The 19,025-nt window shown below is 51.1% G+C and overlaps 1 protein-coding gene across 8 annotated transcripts in view; it reads right to left on the bottom strand.

Moving 5' to 3' along the window:
* The window catches only part of HIPK2 (homeodomain interacting protein kinase 2), a 173,946-nt gene that overhangs the window by 5,873 nt on the left and 149,048 nt on the right, over positions 1-19,025 (bottom strand). For all 8 annotated transcript variants that reach the window (XM_032305957.1, XM_032305959.1, XM_032305960.1 and 5 more), the window contains exons 12-13: positions 16,249-16,530; positions 5,613-5,857 (exon numbers count right to left, since the gene is read on the bottom strand). In XM_032305957.1, the coding sequence (XP_032161848.1) occupies positions 5,613-5,857; positions 16,249-16,530 (527 nt within the window). The remainder of the gene's footprint in view (positions 1-5,612; positions 5,858-16,248; positions 16,531-19,025) is intronic.

Genomic DNA, 19,025 nt, shown 5'->3' with positions numbered 1-19,025 from the left:
GGAGGGTCTAACGGAGGACAAGAGGAGAGGTCTCTGTAGCTCTTCGTGCCCCGTCCAGGGCTGTCTGCTGAGATCCGGAGACGCGGTGATCGGCAGGGTACAGGAAATGGAGCCTCAGGAAAAGGGCCACACACGTCCTGAGGGAAAAACCGCCCGTGGTGGCTAGGGGACAACAGGCGAGGCCGGGCCAGAGGATGCGAAGTATGAATGAGGCTCACATCACAACGAGCAGGCCCTTGACGGAACCGGGTTGGAGCAACTCTATTACGAGTCCCAGGGTAAGGAGATCAAGTCAGAGAGGAGACCTCCTGGCTGGGGCCGGCAGGAGAGAACACCGATTAACCGCCGGGAGAAACGTGAAGACTGAAGGTCTGGGAAACTGGCCACTTGGGGATGGTGGACTGGGGTGCACAGTGAAGTCCATGGGGAGCCTCCCGGCCCCACGGGCAGCAGCCCCCCTCCAGGAAAGGGAGAGCTGCCTCACGGTGGGGGGAGCCACAGGGTCCTCACAGAGACCCCCAATCTGACCATGCATTGGCACGGTCCTCCCATGCCAGTGGGGGTCCTCCCATCCACCCACCATATCAGAACACCAGGGGAGGGGTGTCTGGGCATCTCTATTAGCAACAAGCACCGCAGGAGAGGAGCCTGGCCTGCCAGGCCCCAGAGTATGGAGGTGTGCAAAAGCCAAACCCAGTCAGACTCTCCAAGGCCCTCCGAGAGCTGGAGGGTGGAGGGGTTTGGGGGGACGCCGCCGGGTGAGGGATGGAGGAGGAGTCCTTGCTGCTCTGTAGCAGGTCACAGACTGTGCCTGCCGTCTGGGCCCCAGCTGGGGATGCTGTCTCTCTGCTCCTACTTCAACTCTCTGGACATTCTGTGGTAATGAGCCTGAGCTCAAGGTATCCACAGCCTGAGACTGTAAGAGTTAGGAGTTTCAGATGAAATGGTGAGAGAGAGCCCAGCACGCACCTGCTACCACCACTGCGGGGACAGGGAATGGGGCCTGGGTCAGAGCACGAATAAGGACCCCCTGGCTCAGAGGGGGTCCTACAGGGGGGCCCAGAGAGGAAGAGAACCATTTCCTCCTGCTGAGATGAATAAAGTGCCAAGGGCAGCAGAGGGCAAGTGCTGAAGGTCAAGCCCGAGGTGTGGCTTGGAGCCACGAGGGACATGCTCTGGTCGAGCCCTGCCTGGCTGTTCTCAAAGATCTGCCACCCTGTGGCTCCCAAGGTAGCCCCTGGGGGTCCTGTCCACACTAGGTGAGTGGGAGGGTGCTGCAGAGTGTGGGTGGGCTGGGGAGCCGGGCTCTGGCGAGGTCCAGTGCCTGGCCTCAGTCGAGTTAGTTAACCTCTCTGTGCTTCCATTTTCGTATCTGGGAAGCTGGGGGAATAATGGTATCTTCACGGAGGGTTGTCTCGAGGTTCACATACGGTACTGTACATGGACCGCTTAGTACCTGTCACGTTACGCTCTTAAAAGCGTTAGGTGTTTTAGCTACTGCTAATGTCTTGACTATTGAGCCCTGTCCCCCAGCTAATGCTGCTCAAGAATGGGTGTCCACTCCAAGCTGGGACAACCAAGTCCCGTCTCCTGGAAATGGACAGCTGGGAGGCTGGGAGTCACTGGGCCAGAGTGAAGCAGTGCTTCGGGAAGCAGGCGTCAGGCTGCCAGTGGCCGGGGTCCCGGGAATTCTGGCTCCGGCCCAGCCTGGGACAGGGCTGCTGAACTTTTCCCTCGGCCCTCTTAATTCCTTCCAGTAAACTGTGTCTTAAGGCAGTGTAGAGTTCATTCTGCTGCCTTCCAGAAGAACCTCGACTAACCCAGAAGACCTGAGAAGGTGGCAGGAGAAATTCCCAAGGGCTCCTTCCCGAGCTGAGAGCCACGGAAGGGGAGAGTTCTGTGAGGAAAGGGCCTGTGGCCCGCACAGCATTCTTCCTGACCCGGGCCAGGGGAACACCCAGACTCCAGCTGGGGTGTGGGTCAGGGGCAGCGCTGCAATATGGTCCCACCTTGGCCTCTCCGGGCCAACTGAGCACCAGGACCCCGAGGAAGGCTGCTTTCCTGCTTTTTCCGAGCCCGGGATGATGCTGGAGCGAGTGGTACAGTGTTGAGAAACCGCCCAGGCTGGGGACGAGGAGGCACCAGCATGAAGTTCCTTCCTGCCTCTTGCCTGTCACCAGAAAGACCGTGCAGCATGTCCTCCCGGGGGAAAACGAATCTCTCTCTGTGGCAGAAAATTACACCACGGGCTTCCCCAGAGACAGCAGCGCCTGGCTGCTTGGAACCAGTAGCCGTACTGCAAAGAAGGACCTTCCCCCCCGCTTTCTCTTTTTGGTCAGAAACAGCCCTCGGAGACTCCCAGCCGTTCTTGGGGGAAGGCGGTGGGGTAAGTGCTCAGAATGGCCCCCTGCCCATGTGGAATGGTTAATGGACCTTGAAAGGCATGAAATACGGTTCCGCAAAGCTGTCCTCTCCCGCCTTTGTGGTTTCCAGACCCAAGGCTGCTGTCATGTGGGCAAAGCCGGCCCTCGGTCTCTGCGCTGCTCTTCACTCGGGGTCGGACTAGGTGGTCTTATAGTTTCAGTAACTGTCCTCACAAGGGTGTCACCTTCCATGGAAGGGAACCAGCACCACAGGTGGACGCAATTCCAAGGCGGATTTCTAACCTGTGGATTCTGGCTCCTCTCTCATGCTGATTTAAAAGGCTAAGAAAAATTAGCAGCAACCACCTTTAAAAAAAAATTAATTCTAGGGCACCTGGGTGGCTCAGTGGGTTAAAGCCTCTGCCTCTGGCTCAGGTCATGGTCCAGGGTCCTGGGATCGAGTCCGGCATCGGGCTCTCTGCTCAGCAGGGAGCCTGCTTCCTCCTCATTCTCTGCCTGTCTCTCTGCCTACTTGTGATCTCTGTCTAATAAATAAATAAAATCTTAAAAAAAAATTAATTCCTAAGTGACCTCAAGAAAGTCTATCTTGAACCAATTTTTATAGATAATTAACCATATTTTAAAGGGAATGTGACTGTCGCAGCCTGGAGGGGTCTCGGAGGGGCACTCTTGATGTAACAAAACCCACAGTCTTATGCTGTAGGTCTCAATCCCTGATCTAAAATCCTTGGAGTCACACATTTTTGAAATTCGGAATTTCAGATTTTAGAAAGGTTCAGTATGTTAGATTACTCCCAGCACGGCCTTGGGCACCAAACTGTAATCAAAGCCAAGAATATTTCTGTCCCAAAACCTAGGGATATTTTACGAAGCGACACAGAAGACTATGACAAAGAGACTGTGAACAGCCCCTTGCTAATTCAGGTCAGGCTTCACCACCACTGAGTTTGCTGTAAACTTAAAAATTTGGATTTAGGAGGGTTGTTTTTTTTTAACTTAAAAAAAATCACATATTTGAGAGAGAGAGCGTGTGCACACGTGCACACAAGTGAGTGGAGGGGAGGGGCAGAGGGAGAAGCAGATTCCCCACTGAGCTGGGAGCCCATGGGATCACGACCTAAGCCCAGGGCAAATGTCCCGAGCCCAAGGCAGACGCTTAACCGACTGAGCCACCCAGGTGCCCCGGTTTTTGGAGTTTTTAAGACTACAGGACTAGCTCAATAAAAGGGCCAGACTTCCTTAAGGGTTTTGGCAACACGGTCTTAAGACCTTTACTGTTAATTAAGCAGGAGAGCCCTTCACACCAAGCTACGTGCATTGCAACCTGCTATTTTAAAAATTTTTTTTAAAGATTTTATTTTTTTTAAACTCATCTCTACACCCAACGTGGGGCTCAAACCCATAACCCTGAGATCAATTGTCACACACTTTCCTGACTGAGCCAGTCAGGCAGCCCCTCGCAGGCTGCAACCAAAGCCAGCACATGTAGGGCTTCCTGAGGACTGGAAAGTACGTGGCAGTAGAGATTTAAAGGGCCAGTCTCCAGATTCTGAGTTTGCAAATGTTATCTTTTCCTGAACGGATTCACCAGCCTTAGCATCCGCTGGTTTTCCTTTCCCACCTTCTCTCTCACACCCATGTGCCTCCCCTTGCTTCTCGCTCTGGAAAGCGGACATGGTGCCCCGCCTCCAGGTGTGAAAAAGCTGACGGACTCCTGAGGGACGGAGAGTCCCTCGCTAGCAAAGCCAGGCCGTCTTGGGTAAGAAACACCGAAGGCTGCCCAGCCTTCCCTTGTTCAGGCTGCAGACGCTTTGGAAACTCCCTACTCCACTGCACGAAACAAAATTCAGAGATGAGGAGGCTGTCACAGGGAAGCCACTTTTGACGGAGGTGAACTAGCTTGGCTTCCTGGCTGATGGCAAGGAGTGGCTGGCTGTTCATGAGGGGACAAGGCAGTGTCCCCATGGACTGGATGAGTTGAATCTGTAGTTCCGAGGCTCTGACACACATATTCAACAGTGACACGACATACAACGTGACAGAAATGACATCCTTTGCCAATATTTAAACTTAAAAATATGCGATAGATATAGTTTCAAGCAATTACTTAAGGGATATATGAGTAGAACTGCGAGGGCCGCTGCTCTAAGGAGTCCTTGCAGTTCTTCTACTCATATATCCCTTAAGTAATTGCTTGAAACTCTATCTATCGCATATTTTTAAGTTTAAATATTGGCAAAGGATGAACAACTCCTCAGTGAACAACTCTGTTTGCCTTACAGGTTCCTTTGGTTCTAGAGAATGTTTCTTCCTGCCGAGGTTTCTACTAAAATCCTTGCCTGGGTAGAGAAAGAAGGCTCTGGAAAGAGATGTCCTTGTGTCCCACACTATGTAGGCTGGCCTATGGCACTGGGCTAGAAAAGTCCCTAGAGACACTACCCTGAAGAAGGTCACTCTCAGTGACAGAACCTGGTGGGCTTACATGTGGTGACCATCCCAAGAAGGTTCCAAGGCCTCCTGCAGCACATGACTTAGACAGGGGTCCTTCCTGACGAACGGCTCCCTGCATCTGAACAAAATCTTCTTTGACAGTTTGTGGCAGAAGAGCAGATGGCTTCTGGTTTACTCCCTAAATTCTTCCACTGGTGAGCATGAACAAGGAAGTCGCTGAAGGGAGACTAGCAAATCGGGGGGAGCCGCTAAGTGTATTGGAAGGTTATGCTCTCAGCCTTCATTCTAGAGCCTAGTTTTCAGGCCTTCATGAGAGGCGCTGGTAAGGAGACAAGCACACTCACTATGACCTCTCGTCCCAACAGCGAGCTCTAAGGGGACGCCAAGGGGAGCCTACGTCACCCTCACCCGCCAAGACTCAGAGAAGGTTCTTTCCACACGGGAAGCTGCTCTGCTTGGGCAGATTCTCTAAGCCGGTGTCATCCCAGACGAGCAAGGTGGGAGCTGGGTGGCTTTTATTTCCTATCTTTATCAGACTCGTCAGTGGGGGAGCCACTGTAAAGGCAGTGAGGCAGTCTTTACAGAAACAAAAACGTTGAAACAGCTGCTTCTACATGGTGGTAAGCGGAATCCTACCCTGGCTACCTGAGTGAAATCCTTGGGTTAGGAGCTACAGTGGCCCAGGGCTTAGGAGTCTTCACACAACACGACGCTCGTCGCAGGACCCAAGGAAACCCGTGAGCGGAGAGGCAGAGGGGTGTCCCGGCCCCCGATTACCTGGCACCAGGCTATCACACTCCACCAACACTTCGCTGGCCTGGGTTTTCAGGGGTGGCACGATGATCGTGCGGGGGTTCCCGGTGCAGTGGGTCTCCAGGCCCCCCTTGGTGTCAAAGGTGTTGGTGTGGTGCCCAGCACGGTGCTGCACAGAGTAGGGGCTGGTGTTGCTGGAGGAGTCGGAGTAGGGAGAGTCGTGGACCGTGACACAGCTGATGACGTTTTTTCTCTGCTTGGAGACAGTGCTGAAAACAGAAAGGGAGAAATCAGAACCGTGAGGCAGCTGTGAAGTGAGATACAAGCAGCATTCCAGAACTGGCTGTGTGAGAGGCCCCTCTTGGCGTTCCAGACAGCAGAGGTGAGCAGAGAGGGGAGAGGGGAGTTGGAGAGGGGGCAGGAATGTGACATCTGTCCTCTAGATCCTCATGAGGAGACAAGGCACACAAGTGTCACCTGTCCAACCAGCAGTGGGAGGAGGAGGGGGCTCATGAAGACAGGAGGAAGGGGCTGGAGCTGGACCCACAGGTGCTTCTGGAACCTCGGAGAAACTTCCAGGTAGCCCTGGGCTCTCCCTCTGCAGCAGGGCTTGGCAGAACTGCAAGGGAGACACCTGTAGCCCACAGCTGTGTGGCAGCACCCTCTGAGCCACTGGAAGGGGACAGCTCTGCAAGCAGAAAAAGCCCAGCAAGACCTTGCAGCCTGAGGTCCTGGGCTGGGAGAGGAGCACCATCAGCTTAGGCTCAGGCCTTGGAGATCTGGTGAACGCAGGCGGGAGGGAGCGAAACATCCAGGAGGACGCAGGATGCAGAGAGAGGGGTGTTAGAGTGAGGGTCTGAGAGGCTGACCGTACACAGCCCGGGTCAGACACTCTGGGAGAAAGAAATCGGGAGCTGGACGGGACACCCTCAGCCACACCTGTGCTGTGTGGTCTTACAGGCAATGACTTTGTGGCACGCGCCACTCAGATGTCTGAGAGTCTCTTCCTTGCAGGAGGCCTGGCCCCCCTGTCACCTCGCCCCCAGCCAGGGCCAAGGACCAGGGAGGGGACAGCTTTGTGTCTCGGGGAGGTCAGAAAGGCTCCCACGGGGAGAGAGTTGCTCAGGATCTCTGGCTTTCCTCTTGTATCTGAAACTTTGTTCTATGCTGAGAGAGAGGAACATGCTCGGATGGCTTGTGGCCAGCACACTTTCTCTCCCGAGATATTTATGTTGGTGCGGCTCCTCTGGGAACCAATTCTGTCTGCCTCCAGGACACGCTGGTGGGATGATGGATATGGGATTTGTTGCTTATTGTGAAGGTTTTAAAAATGGATTTACATCTATTTTTGTATATTGATCATCTATTTTTAAGAAATATCGACTGCCTACGTCAGATGGTCAGTTTCCAACTAATTTGCCAAGAGAAGAAGCTGCTATTTATGGAGCGCTTAATGGAACGACCATACCCCCTCCCCCAGGTGTCTTGCCCAAGGTCACGCGGCCAGTCACAGGCCAGACTCTTTCCAAGACAGATCCCTGCCACCCTAAGGGCAGCAGAGATGTGGGCAAGCTCGAGAGCCCTGGACAGCCAAAGAGGGACCTACAAAATGCTGGGAGGTGAGCCCACATAAGGTCTGAGTCCCCCTGCTCCCCGAAGCCTGGCACGACTGACATTTGGGCTGAAGATGGCCACACATTTTGTCCTTCTTGGTTCAGGGTAGAAGGGTCCCTCCCTAACTGTGTCCGTGGCTCAGTACATGGGCCCTGCGGCCAGCACCTTCAGTACCTGCTGGCTGTGTGGCCGTGGGGAGTTATCTACTCAACCTCTGAGTGACTGTCGCCTTCTCAGTCAAACATGGGTAACGACAGTACGTACATATACAGGCTGACCTTGAGAACTGAGAACATACACGGAAATGCTTTGGATAGCAGACGGCATGGGGTAAGCACATACAAGTCAGCTGTTATTATTACCATTCTGGGTTGTGTTACCTCATTTAACACACGAAAACAGGTTTGCAAAAACAGACCCAGGCAAAGTGGATTCTGTCGAGGTACGGATTGGATGGAGAAGTTTTTAGTCTATGAATAAACCAGAAGATCGATATGAAAGGAACGGAAACTCATTAGTTAGCTATCTTGGAGATCTGTGTGACGGTGTGACGGGGGATTCCTGCTCAAAGAGCTACAATACGTGCCTCTGCCCTTGAGATGATTAAAACTGCAGTGGGGGACTGTATAAAAACATGACAAGTTAAAGAGCAAAAGCTTTAAAATAATCGGTTAAAGAGAATAATGGATGTCACAAAGGCTTCTGTGACGAGCTGTCAAACGAGTTCTGCTGATGACAACTGTTAGGAGCTCAAAGGCAGGCGACGAATGGATTGACTGCACAGACTTACAGCTCTTCACGTTAACTTTGATAAAATAGATACACTTTAATTAATGAAGACCTATGCTTCCTACTTTTAACAGCTGAAATGCAAAAAGCCCATATGCTTGTTCCTCAAAGAGCTGAACACAGAATTACCCTAGGACCCAGCAATGTCACTCCTAGGTATCTGTACAAAGGAACAGAGAGTGGGGATGCAGAGAGACACTCGTAGGCCAGCGTTCACAGCAGCAGCACGTGCAAGAGCCCAGAGGCGGAATTAATGCAGGGCCCCTCTTCCGCCATGCATACACCATCACCAAATGGTCCCAGGACCAGGGGAAGAGGCCCTGGAGGCCAGGACTCTGTACAGTGCCCAGTTCCAGAGCGGATGAGGGGAGATGTGTCGCCCTGTCCTCCATGCTCTGCCACAGCCAGGTCTGTGTCATGAAGACACATACTGTGTCACACAGTATGCCGCTGTGTCATACACGGTGAGGCGGAGGTCATCTCGCCACACAGATACGTGTTCTGCTGCAGGTGCGTGGACCCCACGTGAAGAACAGAAGCTGGTTTCCAAATGTGTCCTGGGAGCTGGTGTTCGAGTCCTGGTTCCACTGTCCATTCACTGGTGTGACCCGGACAGTGGCCTGGATATTAGTGTGACCCAGGACATCCCTCCACTTCCAACCTGCTTTGAAATCTGTCAGGGAAAGTGCCATGAAAGGATTTACTGGGCGGGTCCCATCAAGACTTCTTAGTGAGCTTCTGGTCTCCGAAGGATGGCTTGCCGACAAGAGTCTCTCAACGGCTGACAGCTCAGTGTGAATGAGCTGTGAGACTTTAGGGCCATCTCCTGATGGAAACCCTGGTGGGCCTTTCCCTCAGAGGCTGAGGATCCTGCATGTCAATGTCTTGCTATCTACAAGGAGTGTGGGGTTAAACATCCAGAAATAGTTCATGGGTCCCGCCTTTTGTTTTCAGAGCTCACTATGCCTAATGAGCAAAGAGCCAACAACGCAGCCCAGGGCTAATTTATGTATCTTTTTGGGTTTGCCTGTGACAAGCGGAAAAGGTGAATTGATTTGATAGCTCTGTTTTTAATCTCTCCTACTGTTAAAAATCTCTGCACTCTGCCCAAATACACTGTGCAGATTTGAGGACAAATGGGAAGCTGTTAAATGAGTCACTTTAAAAATGAGCGCACATTTGACATCACCACTACGGATTCTTCTGGCTCAGAGGTATTGATTCCACAGGGGTTCATTCCACTACGGTGTCTAATTATTATCGATAGTTTATTAATCTCGTTACGAATTGGGTAATACAATGGAGAGAGAGAGGAGTAGAATGAGAAACATTTCCTTCAATGTCCTCGGCAGAACACCACTTCTGAGTAAAGAACAAAGCTCCCAGAGTTCACAAATTGCTTTGTGTTGTCATGGCAACAGCTGATTTTCATCACTTTAAAATGATGGGAAGAAATAAAGATCTTGGAAGTACAGAAATCAGCCCCGATGGAGGAACCCCTGCTGGAGGAACGGACACAACCGTGGGGCTCCTGCCCTGTCAGGCCCTTTCTGGAATGGGTTTCTGATTTCTATTTGCCAGTCTCTGTCAACCCCATCCTTCAAGACCCGGGTCAAAACTCATCTCCACAGATAAACTTTGTGTGACTTCCTCCATTGCTCTGCTTCCACAGTCAGTGCTGTAGGGGAGAAACAGCACTCTTCTCTAACTACAACACTGATTAATGACCACAGACAACATTTATTTGATGTACAACTGCTGGTCAAAGAGCTTCGCAGACGCTGTCCCCCTGAGGCTCACTGCAAGACTGCACAGTGAAGACCATTACGCTACCGGCTAGAATACCTAACAGGAGATCTATCCCCTTAACAAAGTCTTAAGTGCATGGTACAGCGCTGCTGACTTTGGGTGTAGGTGTCGCCTAACTCACGCCACCGGCCAGGGAAATCCCACTGCTCAATTCTACGAACTTGACTATTTTAGAAACCTCGGGTTAAGAGCTTTTTGCATATTGCAGAATTTTCCTCTTTTTAAGGCTGACTAGCATTCCACTGTGCACACGTGCTGCATTTCCTTGACCCATTCTTCTGTCCGCTCATCTGAGGGACACGTAGGATGTTTCCACATCTTGGCTACTGCGAATCATGCTCCGATGAACGCAGGAGTATAGATACCTCTTCGGTCCTGGCTTCGCTCTCCTGGATGGACAATCAGAAGTGAGGCTGCTGGACCGACAGTAGCTCTGGTTTTAATTTTTTGGAGGAACCTCCATAGTTTCCCGCTATGGTTGCATCGGTTTGCGTTCCATTCCTACCAGTCTGCCCGCATTCTCGTCCACACCTTTGCTTTTGTTCTTTTGGTAACAGCCATGCTGACAGGTAGACGGTGATACTGTGGTTTTGATTTGTGTTTCCCTGATGATGAGTGATTCTGAGCATGTTTTCATAGAGCTGTTGGCCACTTCGAGTTTTCCTTAAGAAATATCTACTCAAGTCCTTAGTGCACTTTGCAGTCAGGTTACGCTTCTCTGCTGTTGAGTTATTCTGGGCTTGCACTCAGTACATCACTCTGCCGCATCATCTCTCTTATGCTCCCTCTTCCTGCCTACAAGCACCAAAAATGCTAACTAAGTGTAACTCCTCCTTCTGGTGCTGGTGACAGTGGTCTTCTCTAATGGGGCACGGGGCTGGCCACAGGGACGGCTGTCTCAGCGGATGGAGATGAGAGCTGCTGACACCCACCTTCATGGGGGACGCATGCAACTTGCTGTCCTGTTCCCATCCCCCTCCGCCCAGTTAGAAGCACACGGCTGGGTGCCTTGAACCTAGTGAGGAGAGAGGCCAGAAGCCGATGCCTCTAGGCTAATGAGCTCTTTCCAGTGCAGTACACAGCTCTCAACTTAAAGTCATTAGTGAGGCTACAAAAATCTCCATTTTAAATTTGGTGCATATGTTCTATTCAAGTTACATGATGCACACACTGATATCTGTGTGTACCTCTCTCCTTCTCACACACACACGTACGTACCGCTAGGAAGACTGTCGTATGTGACCACCTTCTAGAAAGTCAGAAGCAAGGCATGGAAGGAGCCATGGCCCCCCCACCCCCACCACAGAAGCAGGTGCTCGTCCTTCTTCCGCTTCCTCCTGTAACGGGGCCACCGAGCGCTGCTCCGCCTTGTGGGACCTGGCCCTTCCCGCCTGCTCCTCCCGCGGCCCCACGAGGCTGCGACTGCACATCCGAGGTGGCTCTGACACACGCTGTGGTGTCAGGGCAGGCTGCGGGGGAGCCTCGGGTGTGGTGTCTCTTCTTCAAAATGCAGCCCCTCGACACAGCACTCCCCCCGCAGGGGTGTTTCGAAGGAACCGAGGATGCGGTGAGGTCCGCTTGACTAAACATCCTTCCGTCTCCCCAGAGGAGTCGGACGCTGGGACTGTCCCTCAACCTGGGGCGACACTGTGACTTAATGCTGCAGAACAACACAGCCCCTGCAGTGACACTGTGCGTTGGGCTCCCGCTTCTTCACTCAGGCCTACAAACGAGGAGGGGAGGAAGGAGCAGTACGGTGGCTGGTGGCCGGCCAAGGGCACGGGGTCCACTCTGCACTGACCTTGCCCGTGTAATCATAAATGTCTGTTGCCCTCTGTTGGGCTGATGTCCATTTTTCAGGCCCAAGTCTTTGGCACAGAAGTTTAGCAGTGTCCTCACTGTGCCTTTTTTTAAAAGATTTTATTTATTTATTTGAGAGACAGAGATCAGGCAGAGAGGCAGGCAGGAGGAAGCAGGCTCCCTGCTGAGCAGAGTGTCCAATGTGGGGCTCGATCCCTGAGATCAAGACCTGAGCCGAAGGCAGAGGCTTTAACCCACTGAGCCACCCAGGCGCCCCCTCACTGTGCCTTTTAAAGAGAGTAATCGCTCGAGATTTTCAATTTCGTATAAAGAACATCATTTAGGGTCAGATTCCTATTTAAAATACCGAGTGACAAAAATGAATCAACCTTCTTAAAGTTTACACTCTGGCAACCTTGGTGCTGGCACTCGGGACCGGCCGCTCACACGCCAAGTGAGGCCGAAAGCGGCTGTGCCCCGACGACCTCAGGAAAATCAAACCCGTCTTCCAGAAATATCCAGAAAACTGAATGAATGAATATGTGAGAGAATAAGAAGACTGGACAAAATGGTTTCTACCCGATCAGCTGACACAAGCTGCTTTGGTGACACACTTTAAAAATTACCCTCATGCCTGGAGGCTGTGTGGTACAGCCCCTGAAGGACAATTTCGGCAGGAGGCAAGGCTGGCAAAGGGTCTGAATAGTAAGGCACGCAGATGCCCGCAGATGTCGTCCCAGGAGATTTCAAGGGAGGGAAGATGGCTTATTCAGCACAGTCAGGTGCTCCTTTAATCAAAATCATTTGTAAATATTTAAAATAGGACTGGTTCTATTACCTCATCCTGGGGGACCCAGAAATATTCCAGTTTGGTTTTTCTCTCTCCAGAACAATTCTCCAGCCATGCCCATGGGGCCGCCTCTTCCAACAGCAACTCACTGAGGAAAAGCAGGTGGTGGGGTTTGATTGGCCTCCTCGCTTTAAAACATCTTCTCAAAGAATCAGAAGAGCTGGCCTCTGCCCTCTTCCTGGGAGAGCTCCGGGTCGGGGCTGGGTGGGTAGACTGTGGACATGACTGTGTGTGAGCACGGTGGTGGTCGGAGGATGGGGCGGGGTGCAGTTTACCGCTGTCAAATTAAGGACTGAGGAGAAATCAGTTGTCTTTGCCAATCATCAAGACTGCCGTGTTTTCAACGGCATGGGACCTGATGCCTGATTCTGCTACTTAGAACCTTCAATCAGTTGGGGTAAGTCATCTACCTTTCTGGCTTTTAGCTTCCTCACCTATCAAATGAGACAGCTGTGTGCCTCGTCCACCCCATCCAATGATGCACAGGACAGTGCAAATGAGAATGTGTAGCCAAGGTTTGTCAGGATACCCCTCGCTCTTAATTTGCTCACACCCAGCCTGCGCCCTCCTCCTCTGGGGTCCTCCTCACAAAGCAGGAGCTGCTGACCATCCCCGCGCTCCAGCAACCAACAGTGCCGAATATTGGGGGTCGGGAATCATAATTCTGCCTCGGCATTCCTCTAAAAATTTCTAGGCAAGGTCATCTGGTCCCAGAGAGATTCCACGACACCCTCAATCAGGTCTAACACAGTGGGTCTGCCTTGATTTATCTCATGCTGCCTCTAAAAGCCACTGGCAGCACAGGCGACTGCCACGAGACACTGTGCTTACTGTCCCGGTGAGCGCCGTCGGCCCCCTCCCTCTCGAGCTGCCGTGCCAGGTCACATTAGCAGAAGCAGTCAGCATTTTCGACAGAGTCAGGGTGCAAATCCTGGGGTGAGCAGCAAATGGGAAATGAGGCTGGGAACACAGGAGATCAGAATCAAGATGCTCACAGCGCAGGAGAAAGTGGGTTTGGGAACAAGCAGCAAAGTCTTGACTGTTTGAAAGGGAACACTGGTGGGTTAGAAACTTCCGGCCAGTTGAGGCCAAGAGGCTCCCTGACCTGCATGTGCGGGTGCATCCTTGTTTTCCCAGGACGGAAGCCTTCACGTGAGCTCCTCGGTATCTCCTGAAGCAGACCACCCTCACCGAAGGGGAGACCCTCCAATCCCCTTTCTATTCTGAAAGTCCCTGTCGTCCCGGCCTTGCCCTTGGATCCACCTGCCCCCCTGAGCTCCGGATGCTGCCGGCCTACCTCTGAGGCCCCAGTGCCACTGGGGCTGGAATTCACAATTTCACCCCCTCTCCTGCTTATCTACACCCTTTGGACCTCTGACCTTAGAAAGTCCCCTCTTCCCTGCTATTTCCCCAAGCTATTTTCCCTTTGAACAGCCACAGTACTCTTCTGGTTTTTACGGGGGCTGATATTCCATTTTGTGTCATGATTTGTATGAGTCGTATCTCACGTATTACCCTGCAAACGTCCCAAGGGCAGAGCCCGTCTACCTTATTTAATGACACCTGCACTGCCTAGCATAAGGTCTTACACTGGTGAGGCCAATCAATATTTACTATGTTAAGCTTTATGATAATTCTGATTTTTAAGAACAAGTAATCATATATCCTCCCCCTTTTCCTCTCACTCCAAAAGGAAGTCACAATACCATGGACACATTATACAGTGGTTTCTCTATAAATAAAACAGCTACGGGCTTCTGTCTGATCCCACTCAGACTCAAATCCACTTTCCTATCTTCTTGGGTCTTAACTTTTTTGTTAAGGCAACAGTCATTTGATCTCTCCAGAAAACATGATTATGTCTTTCTGCGAGCTTCCTGTCATAGCTGGACAGCTGGAAGCCTTCTCAAGAACTCCCTGGTTCCCGTGTTTGGTGTAACGTTGCAGGCGGGCCGCTGCATTTTCCAGTTTACGAAGCTCCGGTCCTCAGCAGCCCACCGTCAGTCACTTACTGGTACTTGTCCCTCAGACGAGAGCCCGCCCATCAGCTCGTTCCCAGCCCTCCCCCATGTCTCAGATGATTCACAACGAAGTCCTTACATTCTGCCAAGAATTTCAGTTCTGTCTTTCTGGGGCCCTGGGGAGCACTGGGGGAGAAGTCTATGCTCGGGCCTGGCGCAGTGCTCAGCCCAGGCCGCCGTCTGATAGGTGGAGAGATGGCTCTCTCGTTCCTCCCTCCTCCTCAGACACGCTGTTCTCTCCTGAGCACATAAGTGGAGGCTCCGTTGTCAATTCGAATCTCATACTTCAAAAACAATAGGCCCTTCTAGTTGATTGTCAGATTTTTAAATTGCTTTTTCTTTTTCCCAGTTGCAGCAAAGGGCTGTGCGGGGCTGCTGGGCCTGTTTTATGGCCCACTCTACAAACTCAGGGACAGGCTGCTGTGGGCTGGGAGAAGCCTTTCTCTTTGTGATGGGACCACCTGAGCCCAAGATATTCCTGGGCTGGGGGAGGGGGATGTGAGACATTGGGGAGGACAGAGTATTCAATCAACATGGGGATGTTATCAAGAAAGGGAACCGACGCCAGTCCCAGAAGGGCTCTATGACATTCTTTTCTGAGACACACTGAGGACCAGGCTGAGACACTAAACAGGCAGAGAGGACACTGGAATGAGACATATACTAGCTCTCTCATGAAAAACAAAGCAAAATACTGAGTTCCTTCTAAAGACGGGAAGGGGATAGCCTGGGCAGGAGTAGCAACAGCGAGAGGGTTTTAATTAGCCTATCTGTACATTTGGTAATGATTTCAGGTGTGAGAATTTATTATTTCATCAAGAAGATTTGTGATTACTAATTAGTGTCATTGTATTCAGTCAGGGATTGATAACGGGGGCCTAACTGTGATCGTTAAGCTTTGCCTTGGGTCCCAGGACACGTGCTGGCCACCAGCGCTAGACTTGGCAGCGCTTGGCCTTTCCCTTCCCTGCCTCTTGGTCCAGGGAAAGGCTGGCAGGTTGGAGCCGGGCTTGTGAGGCTTTGGGATCTACAAATCCCCGGGGCCCCCTGGGCTGCAAAAGGCCAGAGGACTGACCGTTCCAGAGGGACACGGTCCTGGGGCTCGTCAGGCAGCCCAAGTACAAACCGTACTCTATTCAAGTCTGGCTGGAAAATGTAGGAAAAGAGGCTTTGGCACCAGGGCTAACAGTCTTACAGATATAATAAATATTCCTTTTCCCTTCCCAGGAAGCATCCACAGAGTAAAATGAGTTCTTACTACTTTGGAATAAACAGTAATGCTCTCTGGGTTGAAGAGCCAACTGGCAGTTTGAAAGATTGGGTTAATCAGACACCGAGAAATTTCTGATTAATTGGACAATTATTTAAAATTCTGAGAGAGCCAAGGCGATGCTAGAGAAATATCCTGACCAACTGGGAATAAATTCAACGGCCCGAGGCAGAGATTTTGAAGCCTACAGGAGCTGAAATACGCCGGCATTGCGTACCATTGCTTTCAGGTCCCCCAGATGTATAGGGACTGTAACTATTTTTCATGACCAAAGTGACTCAAACTTCTTTGGGCACTGAACAATTATGGAAAATCTGTCAGACATTCCCTTGAAATCACTTCAGGACTCTACACCATGGCAAAACCAGAATGTCGGGGCCAGGAGACTGCGGTCACCATGTCCGATGACGGGAAGGGGCCCAGTTCCACAAAGCACTGTCTGATGAGCCAGCAGCACATGGTGCACCCCGGCCCTGCTCCCTTCTGGCAGGGGGTGGGGGGACTCACCTGGTGGGGGCATGCTTCTGTTCCTCCTCCTCATCTGTGTCGCTGCTGATGGTGATGACGCTGACTGTGGGGCTGGGGGTATCAGGAATGACAATCGTCTGCCGCTGTCGCTCCCTGGTGGTGCTGGAGGCCCCGTCACCCCAGCCGCACGTGACCGAGGAGCTGCAGGCCGGGCTGTTGTGCACCAGGGCGCAGCGGGGAGGCGTGTTCTCTTTGACGCGCTTGGACCGCTGAGGGGAGCTGACGGCCTGTGAGGAGGACACTTCGCAGGTGGAGACGTTTCTGGAACGACAAAGGCCCATACGCTCAGGGAGGCCCCTGTGGCTCCTCCCAAGGAGCCCCACTGTCTAGGGGCACCGGCTTTGTCAAACCTCTGTTACCAAGTGAGAAGTTCAGGGCACTCAGATGTTTTCTGTAACTGCAGAAGCGGCTGCCCCTGGAGCTCATTCATTCAGTCACTTGCTACACACACGACAGCAGAGACCTGGCCTTCTCTGGGCTCTGGTCTGGTGCCACACGCCTGTTCCCAGTGGGAGAAAGGGAGCAGCCAGGGGCCTGAGAAGAGGGAGAGGGCTTGTGCCCAAGGACTGGGCTGGTCTCTGGGGGCAGATGCAGTGCCCAAGGTCTCAAGGTTGTCTGCCCACCCTCCTATCTTCACGGTCAAGGCCTCACTTCCTGAGCTCTGTCCTGTCATTCTGCAAATGTACATGGGTCTTGTTTTGAAGGGAGTTGAAAGAAATGTTATTTGCCACATAGAGCCTCGGTTTTCTTGCTAATGGCTGTTTTGCAACTTATGAAATGAAAACACTCACATCTTTGACACCTGGGCCTCACAGGAAGTTTACTGTCTGTTTGAACTGTAATGAGAAAAACTGGGCAAAATGCAAGAGGGAAAGGTGTACTTAAATAGGGACCTTTTAATCTTGTCTTTGATTGGCTCAAAACTCCTTATCAAATTAGCAAATGTAGTGTCTGCTAACTTAAGGGAAAAAAATACCCTTCCCTCTCCCCTCCCCAGCAACCCATGCTAATCTTAGTTTTATCTGTATAGTGAAGGCCCAGTGAAATTTTTAAGACTCTTCTATGTCCTTAGAGATTCTAATACTTCCTAGCCAAAAGGGAGGCACAAAGATGAAAATAATTCTGTAGATTTATTTAATTTTCTATATAGCTAGCGTCAGATGTGTTGCTTGCCCCTTTCTGGGAGCTGGCAGTAAGTTTTACTGATAAGATTGTTCCACTGTTTGCACTTAGCATAAACCTATACATTTGTTATTGTTACTGTGTTGCAATTTTGAGATGATGTTTTCACTACCTCAGCAGTTAACGGATCTCCATTTGGCACTGTTAAAGAATAGGGGGCCAGGCTGTACCACCCAACAAGGGAGAGCCTTCTGTTTTCCTTAAGGCATTGGTCTTAAAAATAGGCAAATACAAAAATTTCAGTATAATTATATCGATCTTGAAAAGTACTGGCAATGAGCCTTCATAAAGCCAGCTGGGTGATGAGTGGGCAACAGGGAGGGGCTTGTCCATGGGTGGGCAGGCTAAGAGTTCTTACTGCCCCTGCTTGACAAGGCGAGCCTTGAGGATGCTAAGCTCAGCCCAGGGTCAGCCTAGTGTTCTGTGTGACCACCCACACCGCTGGGCATGACAGAGCAAAGGGCTGAGATGGTGGCCCCTGTTGCCAGACATTCTAATAATGACACAGCTGTGTTGTCACAGGGCTGCCAGAGATCTGAGATGAATTTCCCAGAACTGTCAGAAATACTCCAGTGAAGAATCGTGAAGAACGACAACTCAAAGGAAGTCGGCTCTTAGGTTAAACTTCAAAGGAGAATGACAAAAAGGCAGGCCTAGTTTCTGGCACCTGGTTAAACGAGGAAGTAGGAAACCAAAAGTCACTGGACTATTTTATGTACTTCTTTCTCTTGAGCAGCCTATTCTAAATAAGCAATTAAGTGCCTCCAAGTCAGTGACTCTGGAGAAAAATGTAGGAGCAATTCTGCACCACACGACCTTGATTGCGATTTTTTTTTTTTTTTAAATTTGGAGATCTTTTTAAAAGACAAGTTTATTGAGGTATAATTTACATTCAGTAAAAGTCATCCTTTGGAAGCGTTGGGTGAGTTCTGACAAAGGTACACATAGCCCTGCCAATCCAGACAGAGAACTTTCCTGGAAAGTTCCCTCAGGCTCCCTTTCTGTCAATCCCTTCCTCTCCCACCCAGTACTCCCTGGCAACTCCTGATCTACTTTTGTCTTTTCCAAAATGCCATCTAAATGGGATCATGTAGTATATGGCCTTTTCTGTCTTATTTTAAGAGTTCACTGAGGTGAAACTGGACTGAAAGGGACTGAAAAAGATTATTCTGCTGGTAATATCTAGGATTAACCAAAATTATTGCATATTTTAAAAGAAGCAGCTAAGTGAGATTGATTTTTGACCCTGGATATCAAAGAAAGAACATTTCTCTACCGTTCATTTGAAAAAAAAAAAAAACCAAAAACACAGTATTATGATTTCCAAAGTGCAACTTCAGAGGCATGTCTGGGTGTTTTATGCAGAAGAGAAAGGGCACAAATGGCTTCAGATGAAGGCGCTGGACACTGGAATTCCAGGCCCTCCCGTGGGGAGCGGGCACCGCAGGGAGGATGGTAAGGCAAGTGGCAGGGAAGAGAAGTGAGACTGAATGCCTCCTTCAAGCCCTAGGGCTATGCAGTGGTACGACACATTCCGAAAACATTCTGCCGGCCACTCCCTGTCCCAAGCCTGG

This window comes from Mustela erminea, chromosome 11 (assembly GCF_009829155.1).
Source record: "Mustela erminea isolate mMusErm1 chromosome 11, mMusErm1.Pri, whole genome shotgun sequence".
NCBI classification, from domain to species: Eukaryota; Metazoa; Chordata; class Mammalia; order Carnivora; family Mustelidae; genus Mustela; species Mustela erminea.
This window is presented reverse-complemented; position numbering and strand designations above follow the sequence as displayed.